Consider the following 19,599-nt stretch of genomic DNA (forward strand, 5'->3'; position numbering starts at 1 on the left):
GAGGTTGACTCAGCCTTCCATCCTTCCAAGGTCGGTAAATTGATAACCCAGCTTGCTGGGGGAAAGTGTAGATGACTGGGGAAGGCAATGGCAAACCAGCTCGTTAAAAAGTCTGCCGTAAAAACATTGTGAGAGCAACATCGCCCCGGAGTCAGAAACGACTGGTGCTTGCACAGGGGACCTTTCCTGAGCAAAGTTGCAGGAGGGTTGCCTTGTCGGTCTGCAGGAGAAGAACGAGATTTGAATCCAGAAACCCCTGAGTAGTGATGGAAAGCTCTGTCAAGCCGCAGCTGTTTTATGGCAACCTGTAGGGTTTTCAAAGCAAGAGACCTTCAGGGGTGGTTTGCCGTGGCCTGCCTCTGTGTAGCAGCCCTGGACAACCTTGGAGGTTTCCCCTCCAAATACTAGCCAGAGCCAACCCTTCATAGCTTCGGAGATGGGGCGAGCCTAGGCCCTCTGGTCAGGGCCAGGAGGAGTACCCAAGACACCGCCATGGTTTTGAGAGTCTAGCAAAGGCAACTTGGACTTGAGGGAAAGCTGATACCTCCCCCCTCCACCCCCATCTTGTTGGTCTCTAAGATGCTTCTAGATTTCTTCTCCCGCAGACCAACAACTTGGTGATAATTTAAGAACATCTGAGAAACCATGTTAGATCAGTCCAATGGCCCATCCAGCCCAACACTCTGTGTCATACAGTGGCCAAAAAACCAGGTGCCATCAGGAGGTCCACCAGTGGGGCCAGGACACCAGCAGTCCTAACACTGTCGCCCCCTCAAGCACCAAGAATACAGAGCATCACTGCCCCAGACAGAGAGTTCCATCAATACCTTGTGGCTATTAGCCACTGATGGGTCTCTGCTCCAGGTGCTTATCCAGTCCCCTCTTGCAACTGTCCATGCTTGTAGCCACCACCACCTCCTGTGGCAGTGAATTCCATGTGTGAGTCACTCTTTGGGTGAAGGACTTCCTTTTATCTGTTCTAACCCGACTGCTCAGCAATTTCGTTGAGTGCCCACGAGCCCTTGTATTGTGAGAAAGGAAGAAATTTCACAGCTCTTCTTGAGTGAAGAACTTCTGCTTGTCCCAGATCGATGGCCCATCGATTTCATTCGATGCTCTCCAACTTCAGGTCTTACGAATGAGGCAGAGGAGATGTGTCAAAGCTTTGGAGGGACGGAGAGCTGGTGTTGACTGGGATAGCTCAGCGGAACCTTTGCTGTCTGTGCATCTGGCCAGCTCGCAAGGGAAGAGAGCTGTTGGAAGGGGTTCCGGGGCTGGGGGAAGGTGCAACGTTGGGTGGGGCCCCTGTTCCTTTCCCCTACAAGGACTCCTGCATGCGTATGCAAAGCTGGAGATGGGGAAGAGACAAGACTTCTCATTCACGTCCGCCAGTTCCTCATTCTGGGAAGGAACCAAGTTTCTTCCCCTTGCAAAGCGCCCGTTCTGCTACACACCTTCCACTATGGCATAATAATTATATTTTGCATTCCATAAATGTGCAATGCTTTAATTGCGCCTCGTAAGCCCTCTTGAATCTAGAGGAGAGGTCTGAACGTTTTAAGAAATTGTTTCAGCCTGGTTGGGGACAAGTCCTGGTCTGTCAAAATGACCTGTCAAGATTTCAGTATCATCTTGCAGTCTCAAAAGAAATCAAAGATTTCAGGTTTTCACGGCTGGTAACATCATTAGGGTTTGTAGAATCTTTCGGGATCAAGTGCCGCGTTCTACTGGAGAAAGTTTTCCTTCCAGACGTTTCGTTCTCAGCTGCGGAGAACATCCTCAGTGGCGTTGCAGCCGGAGCAGGCGCTCAGACCTTCTTGGCTGCTGTGCATTGAGTGGGGCCAGGGCTGCTGGAGAGCTGCTATTTCTCAAAAGAAAGTTTTCTCCTTTGCATGAGAACTTCCAACAAAACAGCAGGAATTCTGGCGGACGGCAGGGCTGGGGCTCGGGGAAGGAGGCGGTGGCGATATGCTGACACAGGGGCGCCCAGTTCCCCTCTCTCCCCCCTGCAGGGAAAAGGCCTGGGATCAGTTTCAACCAAGGAAGGTTTTGCATTTTGGAAGACTCAGGACCTGAGCTGGATGCCAGTCTGAATGCGGCCGGTGTGCCAACTCAGCTGGACAAGTTAATGATCCTGATCAAAATGTCATCTTTTTTTTATCTCATTGCTGGAACGTAAGAAAAATTAAGTTAATTAGAAAAAACAAAGGTCTTTTTTTTTTTTTAATTCCTTTTGCACTCTGAAGTGGAGGTTCTCTTTTTTGAAAAGACGAGAGGTTCCTTTGCTGGAAACGTCTTTTACGCTTAGAACCTCGTGTCGATTGTAGTAGCTGCGTGCCACAGAAGGGCAAAGTACATGCTCAAAGGCAAAGTCTGATACTCTCGCAAAGATAAGGTGCCGGGCATGCATTTACTAAGCATCTTCCCCGTAATTCTGTACAAGCCTGTTCCCAGGAAGTTTTGTTAGGATTGCACTGTTAGGTATTTCTCCACTTAAGCTTTTTTGAATGTGGTCCCCTTGGGGGAACGGTGCACACTTGGACAGAAATGTTGCAACTCTTTACTGAGGATTGGCATGGGGGCGTTATTTTTTGTTAAGATGTGCTTCCTGTTCTGCAGCAATCAGGGTAGGCAGTGGGTTGTGCTTGCTACAGTGTTAAAATTGGGCAGGGGGATAGCTGAGTTCGAATTTGTAAATGGCCCCAAATCCAACTGTTTGCTGTCTCTCAACTTAGCCTACCGCAGAGGTTCGCAACCTTTTAGAGCTTGTGAGCACCACCGGAATTCTGGCACAACATGATGAGAGGGGTTAGCCACAAAATGGCCGCTGCTCAAGATGGAGTTAGCCACAAAATGGCTGCCCTTCAGTCGCAGAGTGAAGATCTTTGTGCCCCCTGCTGCCACAGCAACACTTTAAAAACCTGCACAGCTGACCAGGTCTTCAGTGGCCAATCAGAAGTCTTGCTGGGAAAAGCCCCAATTGGCCCTGCCCACTTTCTAAAAACCCTTAGTGGGTGCCAGGAAAGGGGTCCACGGGCACCATGTTGAGGACCCCTGCAATCCTGAAGGTGGAGGGCTCATGATGTGAGGGCAGAGTGGGCTTCAGCCCCTTGAGTTCATTTGTTTGGAAGGAGAGCAGGGGGGCATATCAGACACAGCCACACAAGGAGAGCTGCACATTGGTCCCATGCCAGAGAGCGGCTTCTGAGGAATATGACGGTGGTTGTGTCACATTCTGGGGGTACGGCCTTCCAAAGCAGCCCTGTCTGCAGAAAAGTCCAGGGTCCTGATATCAGGGACACAATTTCGCCCTCCGAGAGATCTCCACTTGTAGAGAATGCCTCCCCTTCCCTTGAGAGTATAACCTTTTGCCATAGCCCAGCCAGGGAGCTTGCCCTCTGCTCCCAGAAGTGAGCTGGCACCTGAAGGAAGTGCAGATTTACATCTGGGCGGGATCCACATTGCATCACGATGCTTATCTGGATCTCGTAGGACTGGCTGGATCTTTTGGCTCAGGCAGCGGTAGGTGCCCTGCCAAGGGCTGCTGGATGTGGTAAGCGATTGCAGCTGGATCGGGACCCCTGTGGTTAGAGCACTGGCCTTCTGCTGGACGTCTGTGGTGAGTCACTCTGCGGCACCACCTCGCTCCCCCCGCCCCAGGTTCTTCTGAAAGGGAAGGAGAGTGAGAGAGAGAAAAGGGTGTCCAGAAGCAGAGGAAAAACTGGCTAATAAGAAGGTCTGTGGGTTTCCTCTCACCTGCAGGAGAGGCTCTGTCTGCCTAAATCACCTCTTCTGTGCTGCTTTTAAAAGGACAGATCTCTGCCCTCCTCCCTGCCTTTTGTACCTGGTCACCCTGAAGGGAAAAGGAGAAAAAGTTGGAGTATGTGGTGAAATGTTGGAGGCAGGTCCCATGTTCTGATGAGGATGAACGTTGAAAGGAACCGGAGAGGCCATCTGGTCCACCCCCCCTTCTCAATGCAGGACCAGCCTAGAGCAGGAGTAGGGAACGTTGGCTCTCCAGAGGTTTTTTGCCTACAGCTCCCATCAGCCCCAGCCAGCGTGGCCAATGGCTGAGGCTGATGGCAGTTGTAGGCAAAAAAACATCTGGAGAGCCAACGTTCCCTACCCCTGGCCTAGAGCATCTCTGACAAGCGTGAATCTAGGCGCCGCTTCAAGCCTTGGTGACCGCCAAGTACCTGGTTAGGGTTGCCAGCTGAGGGCAACTTCCTGGAGCTTTGGGAAAGCGGAACTAGACCTTTTACCATAGAGACCTGGGGGACTGCCAGAGTGGCACAGCAATGTGCGACGTTGCTTCCAGCTGCATGACCAGAAGTGATGTTGTTGTTGTGTCGTATATTTTGCATATTTAAAACTTGACCCCCACACCCTCTGACCTTTTGGCTCCCATCATAATGACTCTGCGAAGCATGTGGCATAACTGCAGATAGAATCACAGAGTTGGAAGGGGCCGTGCAGACCATCTCATCCGACCGACCCCCTGCTCAGCGCAGGATCAGCCTAGAACATCCCTGACAAGTCTTTGTCCAGCCACTGCTTAAAGATGGCCAGTGAAGGGAAGCAAATCACTTCCCTCAGTTGCGGATTCCACTGTTGAGCAACTCTTACTGTAAAAAGGTTTTTCCTCATACCCGGCTGGTACTTTCCCACCTTTAATTTAGACCCGTGATTGCGAGGAACAGCTCCCTGCCCTCTTCTAACGGACGGCCAGTGTTCCCTCTATGCCGAGTTAGCGTGAGCTGGCTCACAGATTTTTAGCCTCCGGCTCACACGTTTTTGTCTTAGCTCAAGAAGGAGGACCCCAGAGCACACTAATTGATGCAGTCGCTCACAACTTTAAGGCCCCAAAGCTCACAAAGTCGAACCTGTGCTCACAAGACTCTGCAGCTTAGAGGCAACATTGGTGACGGCCCTTCAGGTACTTCAAGAGAGCAGTGATGTCTCCCCTCAGCTTCCTCTTCTCCCCACTGTCTAGACAGTTTGTACAGGCTCCACAGAATAATCGATGACAATACTATAACAGATGCTAATAATAGTAATCGTAATAGGTTCCATGGGCATGAATGGAGGCAGTCCTGCAGCAGTGGGTGGGCGAGGCTTCTGTGCCAGCCAGCCCGCCCCAGCCCTCCTCCATTTCCCAGGGCCTGGCACAAGTTCCCACGTTTTCTCGGAAACCCCGTTTGCCCTTCCCGGCTTTTTTCTGCACGTGCCCGGCCAGAGAAGCTGGAAACTAGGTCAAGGCCTGTCCTCCCTTTTTTGATTTTGGAAACTGCCCAACTCCGTTGGCTCTGGTTCAATTTGAGGGGGGCACTCCCTCTCTGACTGGCCGGATGACGGCTAATGAAAGGCACCGGGCATGCCGGGAGCGGTTCAGAAGGCTATAAAGTCACAGTGTTCCCTCCTGGCCCCGAGAAGTGTGCCAGCCATGCAGTGGGCATCGTACATCTTTCTCTCCTTGCTTCCCTTCTGCCCTGCCTTCCCCACAGAGGCAGAGGAGACCTCCATTGCCACAGGCAGTGCCAAGAAGGTAGGCTGACGGGCGTGGTAGGGGTGGGGAGGGCTGCTGTAGGGGTCTCTGGGGCCCTCCAGGCTGTGAGAATGGTTGTGTTGGTGCTGCGGGTGGGCTTTCCCCCTGAATTTCTATTTCCACCAGTAAAATAAATGAGCATTTTATCAACTGGCTTAAGTGAATACGGGTTTTTGTGGCCAGTTGGCCAGCCAAAAAGCTTTTTTAAAAAAAAAAACAAGTCCACAAGACTGGAGAGCCAGCGTGGGGTAGTCGTTAAGAGTGTTGGACTAGTCCCTGGAAGACCCAGGTTCGAATCCCTACTGGTTTCATGGAAGCTGGCTGGTGACCTTGAGCCACTTAGACTCTCAGCCTAGCCTGCCTTGCAGGGTTGTTTTGAGGATAAAATGGAGGAGAGGAGAAATGATGTCAGCTGCTTTGGGGTCCTGTTGGGGGGAAAGGCAGAGTATAAACAAATTAAATAAATTTTGATGCCAGGAGTTAATTATCTCCAGTTAAAATGAATGGGACTTAGCAGTGCTCTGCTTTGACTGGATCGTGGCTCTGTACTGGTCTGTGTCTGAAAACCTTTGGGAGGTAGGGCAGGACACAAAGTGGGACAAAAACATGATCTGTTATTTGTTAGTTGATGCTTCAGGATAGGCAGTGTTTCATTTTTCTTTCCTAAGCAAATAACATCTGATCTGAATGTCCAGTTTTTTCTCTGTGTGCTTTGCTTTCATATCCTCTTGGAGCTAAAACGATAAGTTGCAAAAAGTTCTGAGCTTCTTTTGTCTGCATTTGTATTTTGGAACCAAATACAGTCCCAGCTGGTCAAAACATGGCCGAGAAGAGTTTTGCTGGCCCATTCCTCTCTGGTCATTTGTTTTTTTAAAGCTCAGAGCTGCTCTCCTCCAGCAGCTTTTTGTATTTTCCCTCCCCCAGCTTCCAAAAGTGAAATGTCATATTGGGAAGGACAACTTCTAGTGGAAGTGGCTGTCAGTGCCCGAGACAGGCGCGCACAATACGGATCTTTAAAACTTGTTAAGCAGCATTTGCTCCGTTAGATGATAAGCGAGTCGTTACTCCAGTCCATCTTGTTTGGTGCCCTGGATTAGGTGTTACGCTTGCGAGTGCAATCTCTCTTTCGTACTTATCAGGGAACTGCTGAATGGTTGTGGGTAAACTTGGGCAAATCCAGATGTGTGAGTTGGGTCCAGTTGGATTGCCAGCATATAAAAGCGCTTACCCAGTGTGCTCCATGTTTTCAGGATGTGGCTGCATAAGGAACAGTTCATAGAACCATAGAGTTGGACGGGACCTCCAGGGTCATCTAGCCCAACCCCCTGCACAATGCAGGAAACTCGCAAATACCTCCCCCTAAATTCACAGGATCTTCATTGCTGTCAGATGGCCATCTAGTTGATCACATGGCAGTCATATAGTCCATTTTCCAAACCCAATCAGAACCCAGAACCTAGCTACTACTGGGTTCTGCAGTTGCAATTGTTTGTGGAGCAGTGTTTTTAACAGCAATGCAATTTCCTTTAGGGTCTTGTCCTGGGAGTCTATGCCACCGAGAAAGATGAGGCTGTGCAGCTGACCAAGGCTGGAGATGCTTTCGATCAGGTCGTTTCTGGAAAGCTCAAGGAATTGCTGTCAGTGTAAGTACCGAAACCAGTTCCTTCCCGTGTATGAGACTGAGCATCACAAGATTAAGTAGCTAAGAATACCTACTGCCTGCATGTGTTTTGCTGCCCCCCCCCCAACCTTCTTTCTTGTTTCATCACCTCCTGTGTCTGCTGTGCTCTCTTCCTTGCTGTTGCAGGATTAGCCTCCATCTTTCCGGGGTTTTTTTGTAGTCTCATTTTTTTTCTCGTTCATGTGTTCCTGTTGCTTTGGGGGAGGTTCTGTTCTTGCATGTGTTTTGCTCTGACTAGTGGTCAGTTCGATATTACAGTCTGCCCTAAAAACCTCTGCAGGGAGAATAATGCTGGGCATAAATCGGTGTAATATGGCAGCCATGCTGATTCTGTGAGTTTAGGCAGATCATAAGAAAGAGGGCAGGAAGGGTTGCATCAGTGCTGAGTTCTCGCAGCTCTTTCTTGTGCGCCCAGGGAATGCTGTTCACCGCTTTGGGGTCAGGCAGCCATTTTTCTGTAGGCCAACTTTGCCAGGGATCCTGAAGAGGAGGAGGAGGAGGAGGAGAAGAAGAAGATGATGATGATGATGATGATGATGATGATGATGATGATGATGATATTGGATTTATATCCCACCCTCCACTCCGAAGAGTCTCAGAGCGGCTCACAATCTCCTTTCCCTTCCTCCCCCACAATAGACACCCTGTGAGGTAGATGAAGATATTGGATTTATATCCCACCCTTCACTCCGAAGAGTCTCAGAGCGGCTCACAATCTCCTTTCCCTTCCTCCCCCACAACAGGCATCCTGTGAGGTGGGTGGGGCTGGAGAGGGCTCTCACAGCAGCTGCCCTTTCAAGGACAACCTCAGCCAGGGCTATGGATGACCCAAGGCCATTCCAGCAGGTGCAAGTGGAGGAGTGGGGAATCAAACCCGGTTCTCCCAGATAAGAGTCCGCACACTTAACCACTACACCAAACTGGCTCTCCCAAGAGGGGTTTTTTGGGGGGGGCTATCTTCTGGGCGTGGAGCAGGGGTTGCTGGTAATGTTCCCTCTAAGCTGCGGAGTCTTGTGAGCAGAAATTCTACTTTATGAGCTACTAGTATTAAAGTTGTGAGCTCCTGCATAAATTAGTTTGCTGTGGGGCCATTTTTTGTGAGCGAAGGCAAAAATGTGTGAGCCAGAGGCTAAAAAACTGTGAGCTAACTCATTAACTCAGCTTAGAGAGAACACTGGTCATTGGGTGTGTGTGTAGAGGGGAGGTATTTGTGAATTTCCTGCATAGTGCAGGGAGTTGGACTAAATGACCCTGGAGGTCCCTTCCAACTCTGTGATTCCAACTCTATGATGGCGCAGACTGCAGTACTGCAGTCGGAGCCCTCTGCTCACGACCTGAGTTCGATCCCAGCGGAAGCTGGTTTAGGTAGCCGGCTCAAGGTTGACTCAGCCTTCCATCCTTCTGAGGTCGGTAAAATGAGTACCCAGCTTGCTGGCGGGAAAGTGTAGATGACTGGGGAAGGCAATGGCAAACCATCCCGTAAAAAGTCTGCCGTGAAAACATTGTGAAAGCAACGTCACCCCAGAGTCGGAAACGACTGGTACTCACAGAGGGGGACTACCTTTTTAATATTGAATTGAGCGCTAGAGAGCAAAACATGTGCAGAACACAAAAGTGAAAAACTCAAAAGAGAGAACTTTACACACCAGGAAATGAGAATGCGGGAAAGCCCTTTCTTTTCCCCGGTGCTTTCCTGGATGACAAGGGCTGCCAAACCGCCATCTGTGATTGGATACCGGGAGCTGCCTGACCTATGGGGAAGGAGTAGCAGGTGCTCCACTCCTCCGGGATCAACAACAGTGAGTCCTGAGGCTGGCAAATTATATGTGTGAAGCATCACCTCTGATTGGATCTGTCTCAGCAGAATTGCCTTGTTGCTGTGTTGTTGCTGAGAGAACCGTGGGTGGAAGGGGCAGTATGTAGATGTGGACTTCAAAGCTTCAAGCGAAGGCTGCCAGCATTCCCACACTCGAGCTGCAGCAACTGGGGCTTTGCCGTGGGCGTGGAAAGCGGTTCCTTCTAAAGTTCCCACCGTTCCAGGCTCCGCTCTCCTGACTCTACCAGCAGCTTCCTTTGCAGAGGTTAAGAAGCGGTGATGGATCTCTGGGCTCCGGCAGGTTTCCTTGTCTGATTTCTGTAGAGGAGGTGTCTGCTCAGGTCACAAGAGCCGGCCAATCTGTCTTTTCTCCTGGTGAACTGGCAACTCTGGGTGTGTGTTAAAGAACTTACAAATGTGCCTTGTGTTCTAGCTCGGGGCCTCCCCTGAAGAAAGGGAAGACACGCATCTTTCATGCCTTGCATCAGGTACGTAGCCCTCTCCCCTCCCCACAAGCTGAACTTTCCCTTTGTTTCTTTTGTAAGCAGATTTCAGTTTGTGATGCTGCAATAAGATAGCGAAGTGTCTGCTTGCATTTCCAGTGGGTGCATGTTGGTTTCCTTTGCATGCCATCCTCTGGGAATGACCGAGTTCAGCTTCTTCAGGCCAGACTGGAAGGCACCTGCCACCCAAGCCCTATAAAGTTGGGTGTGAATGGAGAGGGCTCCATCTAAAGCAGGTGCTTCCAGCCTTTTTGGTGTGGTGACCCACAAGTCCAGATGTTCTTAGGATGGTGACCCATCCAGGGCTGCCCAGAGAAGGGTTATCAAGTCCAATTCAAGAAATATCTGGGGACTTTGGGGGTGGAGCCAGGAGACTTTGGAGGTGGAGCCAGGAGACATTGGGGTGGAGCCGGGAGTAAGGGTGCAAGAAGCATAATTAAACTCCAAAGGGAGTTCTGGCCATCACATTTGAAGGGTCCACACACCTTTTAAATGCCTTCACTCCATTGGAAATAATGAAGGATAGGGGCACCTTCTTTGGGGGCTCATAGAATTAGATTCCCCTGGTCCAACCTTTTGAAACGTGGAGGGTATTTTGGGGAGGGGCGCTGGATGCTATGCTGAAAATTTGGTCCCTCTACCTCAAAAAACAGCTCCTCCAGAGCCCCAGATACCCACGGATCAATTTTCCATTATACCCTATGGGAATTGGTTTCCATAGGAAATAATGGCATGCCCAGCAGCCATTTCCCTCCCCGCTTTCTGATGACCCTGAAGTGGGGGGAGGGCCTCCAAACCAGGGGATCCCCTGCCTCCACCTGGGAATTTAGCAACCCAAAGAGTAACGTGGAAAAAGGAAGCAGGTGAGGAGCACTAAGGCATCCACGATAAACCAGCCTCAAGTATGAAAATTCACAAATTTATAATATAGAAAACTTATACAAAAGTCCAATGCATCTCACACCCGAATACGTCCTTCCATTTACAGCAAATGTTCTTATTCTTTAAATCATTCACATGTGGCAAGTAGCTCAAATATTCTGCCGTCGCTTATCTGCAGAATATTTGAGCTACTTGCCCCATGTGAATGATTTAAATTTATTCGAAGCTTGTAGAAGCCTCGTGTGAAACAGGGCAATCCCTGTTGCGGCCTTGTGCCTTGCTGTCGTTCTTCTCTACGCCGGCTACTGCTGAAAGAAGTTGGAGCGCTGGACTCTATTTTCACGGCCTTTCTTCTCACACCTCGGATCTACCACTTTAAGGAATAAGAACATTTGTTGTAAATGGAAGGACATTGTATTCGGGGTGTGAGATGCATTGCACTTTTGTATAAGTTTTCTATAATATAGATTTGTGAATTTTCATACTTGAGATTGGTTTATCATGGATGCCTTAGTGCTCCTTACCTCCCACCTGGGGATTGGCAACCCTCGCCCAAACGTTTGCCCCAGGTTTTTTTTGGCAGCCTGGGCAAACTAGGACCTTGGCCCCAGGTTTTTTTTGGCACCCTTGGCATCGCACAAAGGACCCAGTGGCCCCAACTATGAACCCCAAGCACGGAGCTTTCTGACATCTACAGCCATCACATATGGAGATTAAGATTTCAGCCTCTGAACCGCCTTTCCATCTCCATGACCCCTTAAGATGAGTAACTCACTCTAGTAACCATTAGGACACTTTTTGCTTGAAGTACGTGCAGTGAAGAAAAAAAATTCAAGTAACATATGATGTGGAAGAAACCGTTTCCAGAGTCAGATCTTGGTTTCCAGAATATAAAAGAGAAAAGGGAGGGACGGTGGCTCAGTGGCAGAGCATCTGCTTAGTAAGCAGAAGGTCCCAGGTTCAATCCCTGGCATCTCTAACTAAAAAAGGGTCCAGGCAAAGAGGCGTGAAAAACCTCCGCTTGAGACCCTGGAGAGCCGCTGCCAGTCTGAGTAGACAATACTGACTATGATGGACCCAGGGTCTGATTCAGTAGGAGGCAGCTTCATAAGTTCATATGCGTTCATAAGTACTGGGCTTGCTGGCATTAGGGAGGACTGGCCTGCGACCCACTTTCAGAGGTGTTGCGACCCACAGGTTGGGAAGCCCTGATCTAAAGCCCGATGTGGGTGGGCAGGAGGGAGGTAAGCAGAAACCCCTCAGAAGTAGCTTTCCTCAGGAGAAAGACAACTAAAGAAAAGTTGCTTTAGGCAGGAGGTGTGGCTGAGGTGAAACTCCTGCTTCTGGAGAGCCGGTTTGGTGTAGTGGTTAAGTGTGCGGACTCTTATCTGGGAGAACCGGGTTTGATTCCCCACTCCTCCACTTGCACCTGCTAGCATGGCCTTGGGTCAGCCATAGCTCTCGCAGGAGTTGTCCTTGAAAGGGCAGCTGTTGTGAGAGCCCTCTCCAGCCCCACCCACCTCACAGGGTGTCTGTTGTGGGGGAGGAAGGGAAAGGAGATTGTGAGCCGCTCTGAGACTCTTCGGAGTGGAGGGTGGGATATAAATCCAATATCTTCTAATATCTTCTTCTTCCCTTCCCTTTCTGTTTACATGGTCAGGACCTCCCCTCCCCCCCTTTGTAGGGAGTTTGGCTGCCACCCTCTTTCCATATGCCCTTGGGCTGCTTCAACTACAGGGAAGGCTTCAGGCCTAAAATAATTGTTTTGAGAAGGGGGGGGGGAAACTGCAAGGTAGGCAGTTTAGAGGTACGGCGGGAAGTTAATTGGTTAGTGCTGAGTGAGCAGGATGAATGCAGAGGACTGAGTCATGATGGGAAGATCTGAAACCGAATCAGGCCACGTGAGGCAAGAGCTTATGGCTGCCTCAGCACCTTTGTGCTGGTGTCGTCCTGCAGCAGTCATTAATAACTGGGTTGTCCTGTTGATGCAGGGAAATCCAGTTATGATTGGTGACTCTGGGGCATGGCTCCAGGGCCTTCTCCGAGGCTGTGGGAATGCAGACAAAAGCGTCCAGTGCCGGGGCTTTGGATCTCTCTCCTTTCTGCCCGGGAGGCATTCCGCTGCCACTTGTGAGGTTAAAAAGCTTGCCCTTAAGGAGTCTTCTTCAGAATGGGCCTGGGTGGAACCAGTACTCTCGCTAAGCCGTGGAGTCTCGTGAGCTAAAATTCTACCATCAGAAGGACCACCGACAGATAAACAGAAGACCTATAATATAATCCGATCCACCTATGTTCAAGATTTTGTATAGCACCAAATATCTAGTTTTTTAAATTGTTAATCGTTTATGTTTTCTTGTTTTAAATTTGTAACTGAAATTGTTGGTTTTAGTATATTAGCTGCCGTGAGTCCACTTCTGGAGTGGGCAGGATATAAATCTATCTTGTTTCGGGAAACTTTCCATTTGTAATCCCAACAAAAAAGAGTCTGGAGACCTCTTGATGTCATAACCTAAAATTTTTGACATTTCTTTCTGAATCATTTGCCAAAATTGTTTTGCTTTTTCACAAGTCCACCACATATGGTAGAAAGATCCTTCATGTTTTTTACATTTCCAACATCTATCTAACAGCTGATTATTCATTGCCAGTTTCTTTGGTGTCATGTACCATCTATACATCATTTTAAAACAGTTTTCTTTAATATTATAACATGTCGATATCTTCATAGAGTTCTTCCATAAATACTCCCAAGATTCCATTGGTATTTCTTTGTTGAAAATAATTGCCCATTTTATCATTTGAGATTTAACTACTTCATCTTCTGTAGACCACTTCAATAGTAATTTATAAATCCTTGAGATCAACTTTTAATTATCACCCAACAGCATTTTTTCCAGTTCTGTTTGTTCCTGTCTTATACCTTCATTTTTAATATCCTTTTCCACCAAGCTCTTAATTTGTTGTAGTTGAAACCAATTGTATTTATATTGTAATTCTTCAGCTGATTTTAGTTCCACCTTTCCTCCATGTATTTTTAATAGTTGATTATACGTTAACCACGTCCCGTCACTTGTTTCTGAGGATAATTTTATTACTTCGGTTGGCACAATCCATAGCGGCTTTCTCTCATCACCATATTTTTTATATTTTGACCAAGTACTTAGCAAAGTAAAAAAACTGACGTGGTGATGTAGTTGAAAGTTTTAAAAACACAAACATTTGCAGTATAAAATCGGAACAAGAGGTAAGCTCCAAATGCAGGATTTTAAGAGCTCTGACTTAGACACAAGGTAGTTCTCTCTAAACCAATGGCTTCAGTGGCCTTAGAAGCTTATAACTCTTCTCAGGATTGCATTGACAGTTTCCTAAAAGTTGAATGGGAAGTGCTCTGCTGCTCTACCTGGAGGCTACCACAGAAAAGGCCATGCCCTTGCCTCTCCTGCTGCCCACTCATTTTGCTGTGAGAGCAGGGGTGGAATTCTAGCAGGAACTCCTTTGCATATTAGGCCACACCCCCTGGTGTAGCCAATCCTCCATGAGATTACAAGGCTCTTTTTTGTCAGCTCTTGGAGGATTGGTCACATCAGGGGTGTGTGGCCTAATATGCAAAGGAGCTCCTGCTAGAATTCCACCCCTGTGTGGGAGCATAAGGGACATGGAGCAAGCCCCGCCCCCCTTGGCCTATGGAAGCAACGGCAGCAGCAGAAGATTCCATCCAGTCTCTGTGAATCCCCCTGTGAATTTAGGGGGAGGTGTTTGTGAGTTTCCTGCATTGTGCAGGGGGTTGGACTAGATGACCCTGGAGGTCCCTTCCAACTCTATGATTCTAACTGACTCAGGTTGACCCCATCCACAGGGTCATCCAGGCAAGAGGTGAACCGAGGTGTTCAGCCATTGCAACCCAAGACTTCCCTACTGACCTTATTGGCTGACCCTCCTTTGCTTCCAGGCTCTGGTGAGCCTAGGCTGAGCTGGGTTATTCGGGCTGCTAAGAACTAGGAACTTTTAACAGGAGAGGCACCCTCTGGAGGTACATATGAACATATGAAGCTGCCTTATACTGAATCAGACCTTCGGTCCATCAAAGTCAGTATTGTCTTCTCAGACTGGCAGCGGCTCTCCAGGGTCTCAAGCTGAGGTTTTTCACACCTATTTGCCTGGACCCTCTTTTGGAGATGCCAGGGATTGAACCTGGGACCTTCTGCTTCCCAAGCAGATGCTCTACCACTGAGCCACCATCCCTCCCCAATTGCAGGCCCCAGTCCAGGAAGGGCCTAATTTTAAAAGTCTGCCATTTGTTTTATTTGGATTTGCACTGAGGAACATCAGAAGGGCCTGCTGAATAAGACCAGTGGTCCATCTAGTCCAGCATCCTGTCTCACACAGTGGCCAGTGACTTCCTCTGGATGGTCAACAACAAGGCATAGAGGCTGAGGCCTTCCACTAATGTTGCCTCCTGGCTCTGGGATTCAGAGGCTTCGTGCCTCTGAATGTGCAGGTTCTCTTTGGCCACCATAGCTAGTAGCCATGGATAGACTTCTCCTCCAGTTTGGTGTAGTGGTTAAGTGTGTGGACTCTTATCTGGGAGAACCGGGTTTGATTCCCCACTCTTCCACTTGCACCTGCTGGAATGGCCTTGGGTCAGCCATAGCTCTGGCAGAGCTGTCCTTGAAAGGGCAGCTTCTGGGAGAGCTCTCTCAGCCCCACCCACCTCACATGGTGTCTGTTGTGGGGGAAGGAGATATAGGAGACTGTAAGCCGCTCTGAGTCTCTGATTTAGAGAGAAGGACGGGGTATAAATCTGCAGTCTTCTTCCATGAATCTTGGGTGATTGGACCTGTGCCATTTATGTCAGGTCTAATGCATCTTTTTTGCCCAGAAGATAGAAAGAAGATACAGAAGTATTGTTTTTGTTTGAAGTTGGATTAGTCTATATCTTTTAAAAAATTCTTCATAATTCCTTATATTTATTTACTTATGAAAGTGTGTGACTGAATGTTTCCTTTTCTTTGCTGGGTTCCTGCAGAACTTCTCCAGCGTGGTCGTTGTTGGTTTAGGGAAGAAGGGAGTCGGAGTGAATGAGCAAGAAAACTGGAATGAAGACAAGGAGAATATCAGGGCAGCAGTTGCAGGTTAGAGTTCAACTTTTACTTGTCCGTTGTTTCGTAATCTATTGACAGCCCAATCCCAGAGTTTTCCTCTTCTAAGCCCACTGACAGGTGAAGAAGTGTACCTACACACAAAAGCTCACATCAAACTTTGTGGCTCTTCAAGGGGGTCCCTCAACTCACACTTTTGTTCTGTTGCTTCAGGCCAACACGAGCACACACCTGAATCTCTCTGCTTTGAACTGTTCTGTCAACCGGTGGCTGAGTCCTTCTTTCGGGGATGAGCTGGCAAAAACCTTTGTAGATTCTGCTGGCAATGATTAAACTTTCCCAAACTATAAACGATGAACTATTAAATGCTCAAAAGGAGCACCCTCCTGCCAACAGGAACAGCTCGCTGCCCTCCTCTAAGTGACAGCCCTTCAGATACTTCAAGAGAGCAATCCTGTCTCCCCTCAGCTTCCTCTTCTCCAGAGGAGATGGGGAGGGACGGTGGCTCAGTGGTAGAGCATCTGCTTAGTAAGCAGAAGGTCCCAGGTTCAATCCCCGGCATCTCCAACTAAAAAGGGTCCAGGCAAATAGGTGTGAAAGACCTTCCCCTGAGACCCTGGAGAGCCGCTAAAGGGGAGTGATGGTGGCTCAGTGGTAGAGCATCTGCTTGGTAAGCAGAAGGTCCCAGGTTCAATCCCCAGCATCTTCAACTAAAAAGAGTCCAGGCAAGTAGGCATGAAAAACCTCAGCCTGAGACCCTGGAGAGCCGCTGCCAGTCTGAGTAGATAATACTGACTTTGATGGACTGTGGGTCTGATTCAGTAGAAGGCAGCTTCATATGTTCATATGTTTACAATAAGGACTGACCATTACTTCTGCAGTAAAGAGGGGAATTAGTTGAGATCTGGTGGAGTTCAGCCCTGTCAAGTTCCTTTGCAGCTAAGATTATATTAGTTATTATCAGAGTTAGGCTGATTAACAAAGTTGCCTCATGAATCAAACTGATAACAAGAAATGTACTCAGGTGAAATTCTGAGTATGCTAATCAAGCATTAATTTCATGGCACAATGCTAGCTCAGCATTAGTTTTATGGCCTAATTTTTCAAGAGTGGCTGTACCTTGGCCAGTGAAGGTAGCCGTTATCCTTTTTCTGTGTGGGGCGGCTGGGCAGAGCCCTTGGCTGTTCTGGCAAAATCGCTAGCAGGCAAAACTGCAAGATAAAATGCAACCAAAGTGCACTAATGGATCATGGATTAATAAATCTCTTCTCCCCTTGAGGTGTGTTGTTTGCCCTCACCTGGACACCCAGGCTAGCCCGCTCTTGTCATTTTTCAGATGCTAATCAGGGAGCGACCCTGGCTGGTGCTTGGATGGGAGACCTCCAAGGAATACCAGAGCTGTGACATGGAGCCAGGCAGTGGCTGGCTGGATAAAATATGGCTGGATAAAAATATGGAGCAGAGGTCCATCAGTGGCTATTAGCCACAGCGTGTGTGTATATATAAAATTTTTTGCCACTGTGTGACACAGAGTGTTGGACTGGATGGGCCATTGGCCTGATCCAACATGGCTTCTCTTATGTTCTTACGTGACGCAGAGTGTTGGGCTGGATGGGCCATTGGCCTGATCCAACATGGCTTCTCTTATGTTCTTATGTGACACAGAGTGTTGGACTGGAGGGGCCATTGGCCTGATCCAACAGGGCTTCTCTTATGTTCTTATGTGACACAGAGTGTTGGACTGGATGAGCCATTGGCCTGATCCAACATGGCTTCTCTTATGTTCTTCTGTGACACAGAGTGTTGGGCTGGATGGGCCATTGGCCTGATCCAACATGGCTTCCCTTATGTTCTTATGTGTGACACAGAGTGTTGGACTGGTTGGGCCATTGGCCTGATCCAACATGGCTTCTCTTATGTTCTTCTGTGACACAGAGTGTTGGACTGGATGGGCCATTGGCCTGATCCAACATGGCTTCTCTTATGTTCTTATGCCCACCTCTGTTTGGTCTCTTGCCTTGAAAACCCTGTATGGGGTTGCTGAAAGTTGGCTGCAACTTAACGGGACTTTCCACGTTTGCTGGTATAAACAGAACAGATTTTTATTTTCCAAGCCTCATCCACTGAAACTTGATCGCCTAAAAGGAAGGCCCCCTGATTCCCATCATTTCTTTTTCTTCCTCCCACCCTTGGGTTTTTTTTTAAGGCTTGTGAGACGCCTCTGCTCTTTGGAGCTGGAGCCCAGCGTTCCAGCTTCTTTTCAGGTTGCTGTTCAAAGCCAGGCCCAACCACACCCGCAGACTGAGAACCAAATTTACAAATCAGCCTGGTTTCTTAAAGCGCAACAGTGTGCTAGTCGAGTGAGCAAAATAAATCAAGTAGAAGCATATACAAAAAGTGTGATATGACCTCACTCTCGGGAATCACTTATATAAGACAAGCATCTGTATGTCCATGTGAGGAAAAGGCTGGAGCAAGAATTTGCCCTTCCAAACCACTCTGGTTTGGTGTAGTGGTTAAGAGTGGTGGATTCTAATCTGGAGAACCCAGGTTTGATTCCCCACTCCTCCACATGAAGCCTGGCAGGTGACCTTGGGCCAGTCACAGAGAAGATATAAGAGACAGTAAGCCACTCTGAATCTCTGATCCAGGGAGAAGGGCAGGGTATAAATCTGCAGTTTTCTCCTCCTCCTTCTCCTCTCACAGCTGTTCTCTCAAGAGCAGTTCTTGAAAGAATTCTCTCAGCCCCACCTACCTCGCAGGGTGTCTGTTGTAGGGAAGGGAAGGGAAGGGAAGGGAAGGGAAGGGAAAGGAAGTCGTAAGCCACTCTGAGTGAAGGACGGGGTATAAATCCAGTCTCTTCTTTGTCTTCCTTCAGGCTAGCTTTGCCGGTTGCTTCAAGCATACGGTAATATTCTCATTATTGTTGTTTTGCATACGCAGTCCCCCAATTTCCCACGCATTGATGCAAATACAAATTTCTGTACTTGGAGCAGTTTGACTGAAAACTGTTTCCAGATACTTACCAGAATATTAGTTTTGCTGAGTTTAACCGCACAAACAAATCTATACAGCCTGGTGGACTTCTTTTCCAGCTGGAAAGCTTCCTTTTTCTCAGCTATAACTGGGGTTGCCAACTTCCAGGTGGCAAGTGTGTTGATCTCCTGGGATTACAACCAGTGTTCCCTCTAAACTGTGCCCATGAGTGGTCGCACATTAACACAGGAAGCCCCACTCAGCAGCAGTCCAGAACCGCACAGGGTCTTGCATTGCCCGTTGCTCCTTCTAAGATTACCTCGGTTCTGTTCTGCTTAGGAGGCGCCCTGTGGCGCAGAGTGTTAAAGCTGCAGTCCAAGCTCTCTGCTCACGACCTGAGTTCGATCCCTGTGGAAGCTGGGTTCAGGTAGCCGGCTCCAGGTTGACTCAGCCTTCCATTCTTCTGAGGGTAGTAAAATGAGTACCCAGCTTGCTGGGAATAAAGTGTAAATGATTGGGGAAGGCAGTGGCAAACCACCCCGCAAAAAAAAGTCTGCTGTGAAAATGTCATGATGCGACGTCACCCCAGAGTCGGAAACGACTGGCGCATGCACAGGGTGCCTGCGCACCTTTACCTTTTTTTATTCTGCTTAGGAGGTGAACTGCTCTGCTCAGTAGGGCAAAAAAAAATTAGAGGAAACACTGATACAGCTGATCTGTAGGTGACAAAGATCAGTTCCCCTGGAGAAAATGGCTGCTTTGGAAGGTGGAGTCTGTGGCATCATGTCCCAGTGAAGTCCCACCCCTCTTCAGGCTCTGCCCTCCATGGACTCCACCTCCCAGATAGCCAAGTATTTCCCAACCTGGAGCTGGCCACGCTAGCTATATAACCTGTGAGCTTGGGTCCTAAGGAGACTTACCCCCTGTAAACAACCTCTACTCCCCCACACCGAGGCAGAGCGAGGTGTTTTCTTTACAGTGGCAGACAAGGCAACGCAACTCAGAGAGAAGCAAAAATATTTCTTTATTGAGCTGGCAGGCAGTTTCAGAATAGGCTGGTGAAAACAAAATAACGTTATAAAATATAACTATCGACA

At 48.6% G+C, this 19,599-nt stretch overlaps 1 protein-coding gene across 1 annotated transcript in view; it reads left to right on the plus strand.

The window, feature by feature from the left end:
* The first annotated feature begins 5,374 nt into the window (after positions 1-5,374).
* The window catches only part of LAP3 (leucine aminopeptidase 3), a 35,670-nt gene continuing 21,445 nt past the window's right edge, over positions 5,375-19,599 (plus strand). Inside the window, exons 1-4 of the mRNA XM_060247276.1 lie at positions 5,375-5,545; positions 7,076-7,188; positions 9,476-9,530; positions 15,454-15,559. Coding sequence (XP_060103259.1) covers positions 5,375-5,545; positions 7,076-7,188; positions 9,476-9,530; positions 15,454-15,559 — 445 coding nt within the window. The remainder of the gene's footprint in view (positions 5,546-7,075; positions 7,189-9,475; positions 9,531-15,453; positions 15,560-19,599) is intronic.

Source organism: Heteronotia binoei, chromosome 9 (genome assembly GCF_032191835.1).
Source record: "Heteronotia binoei isolate CCM8104 ecotype False Entrance Well chromosome 9, APGP_CSIRO_Hbin_v1, whole genome shotgun sequence".
NCBI lineage: Eukaryota > Metazoa > Chordata > Lepidosauria > Squamata > Gekkonidae > Heteronotia > Heteronotia binoei.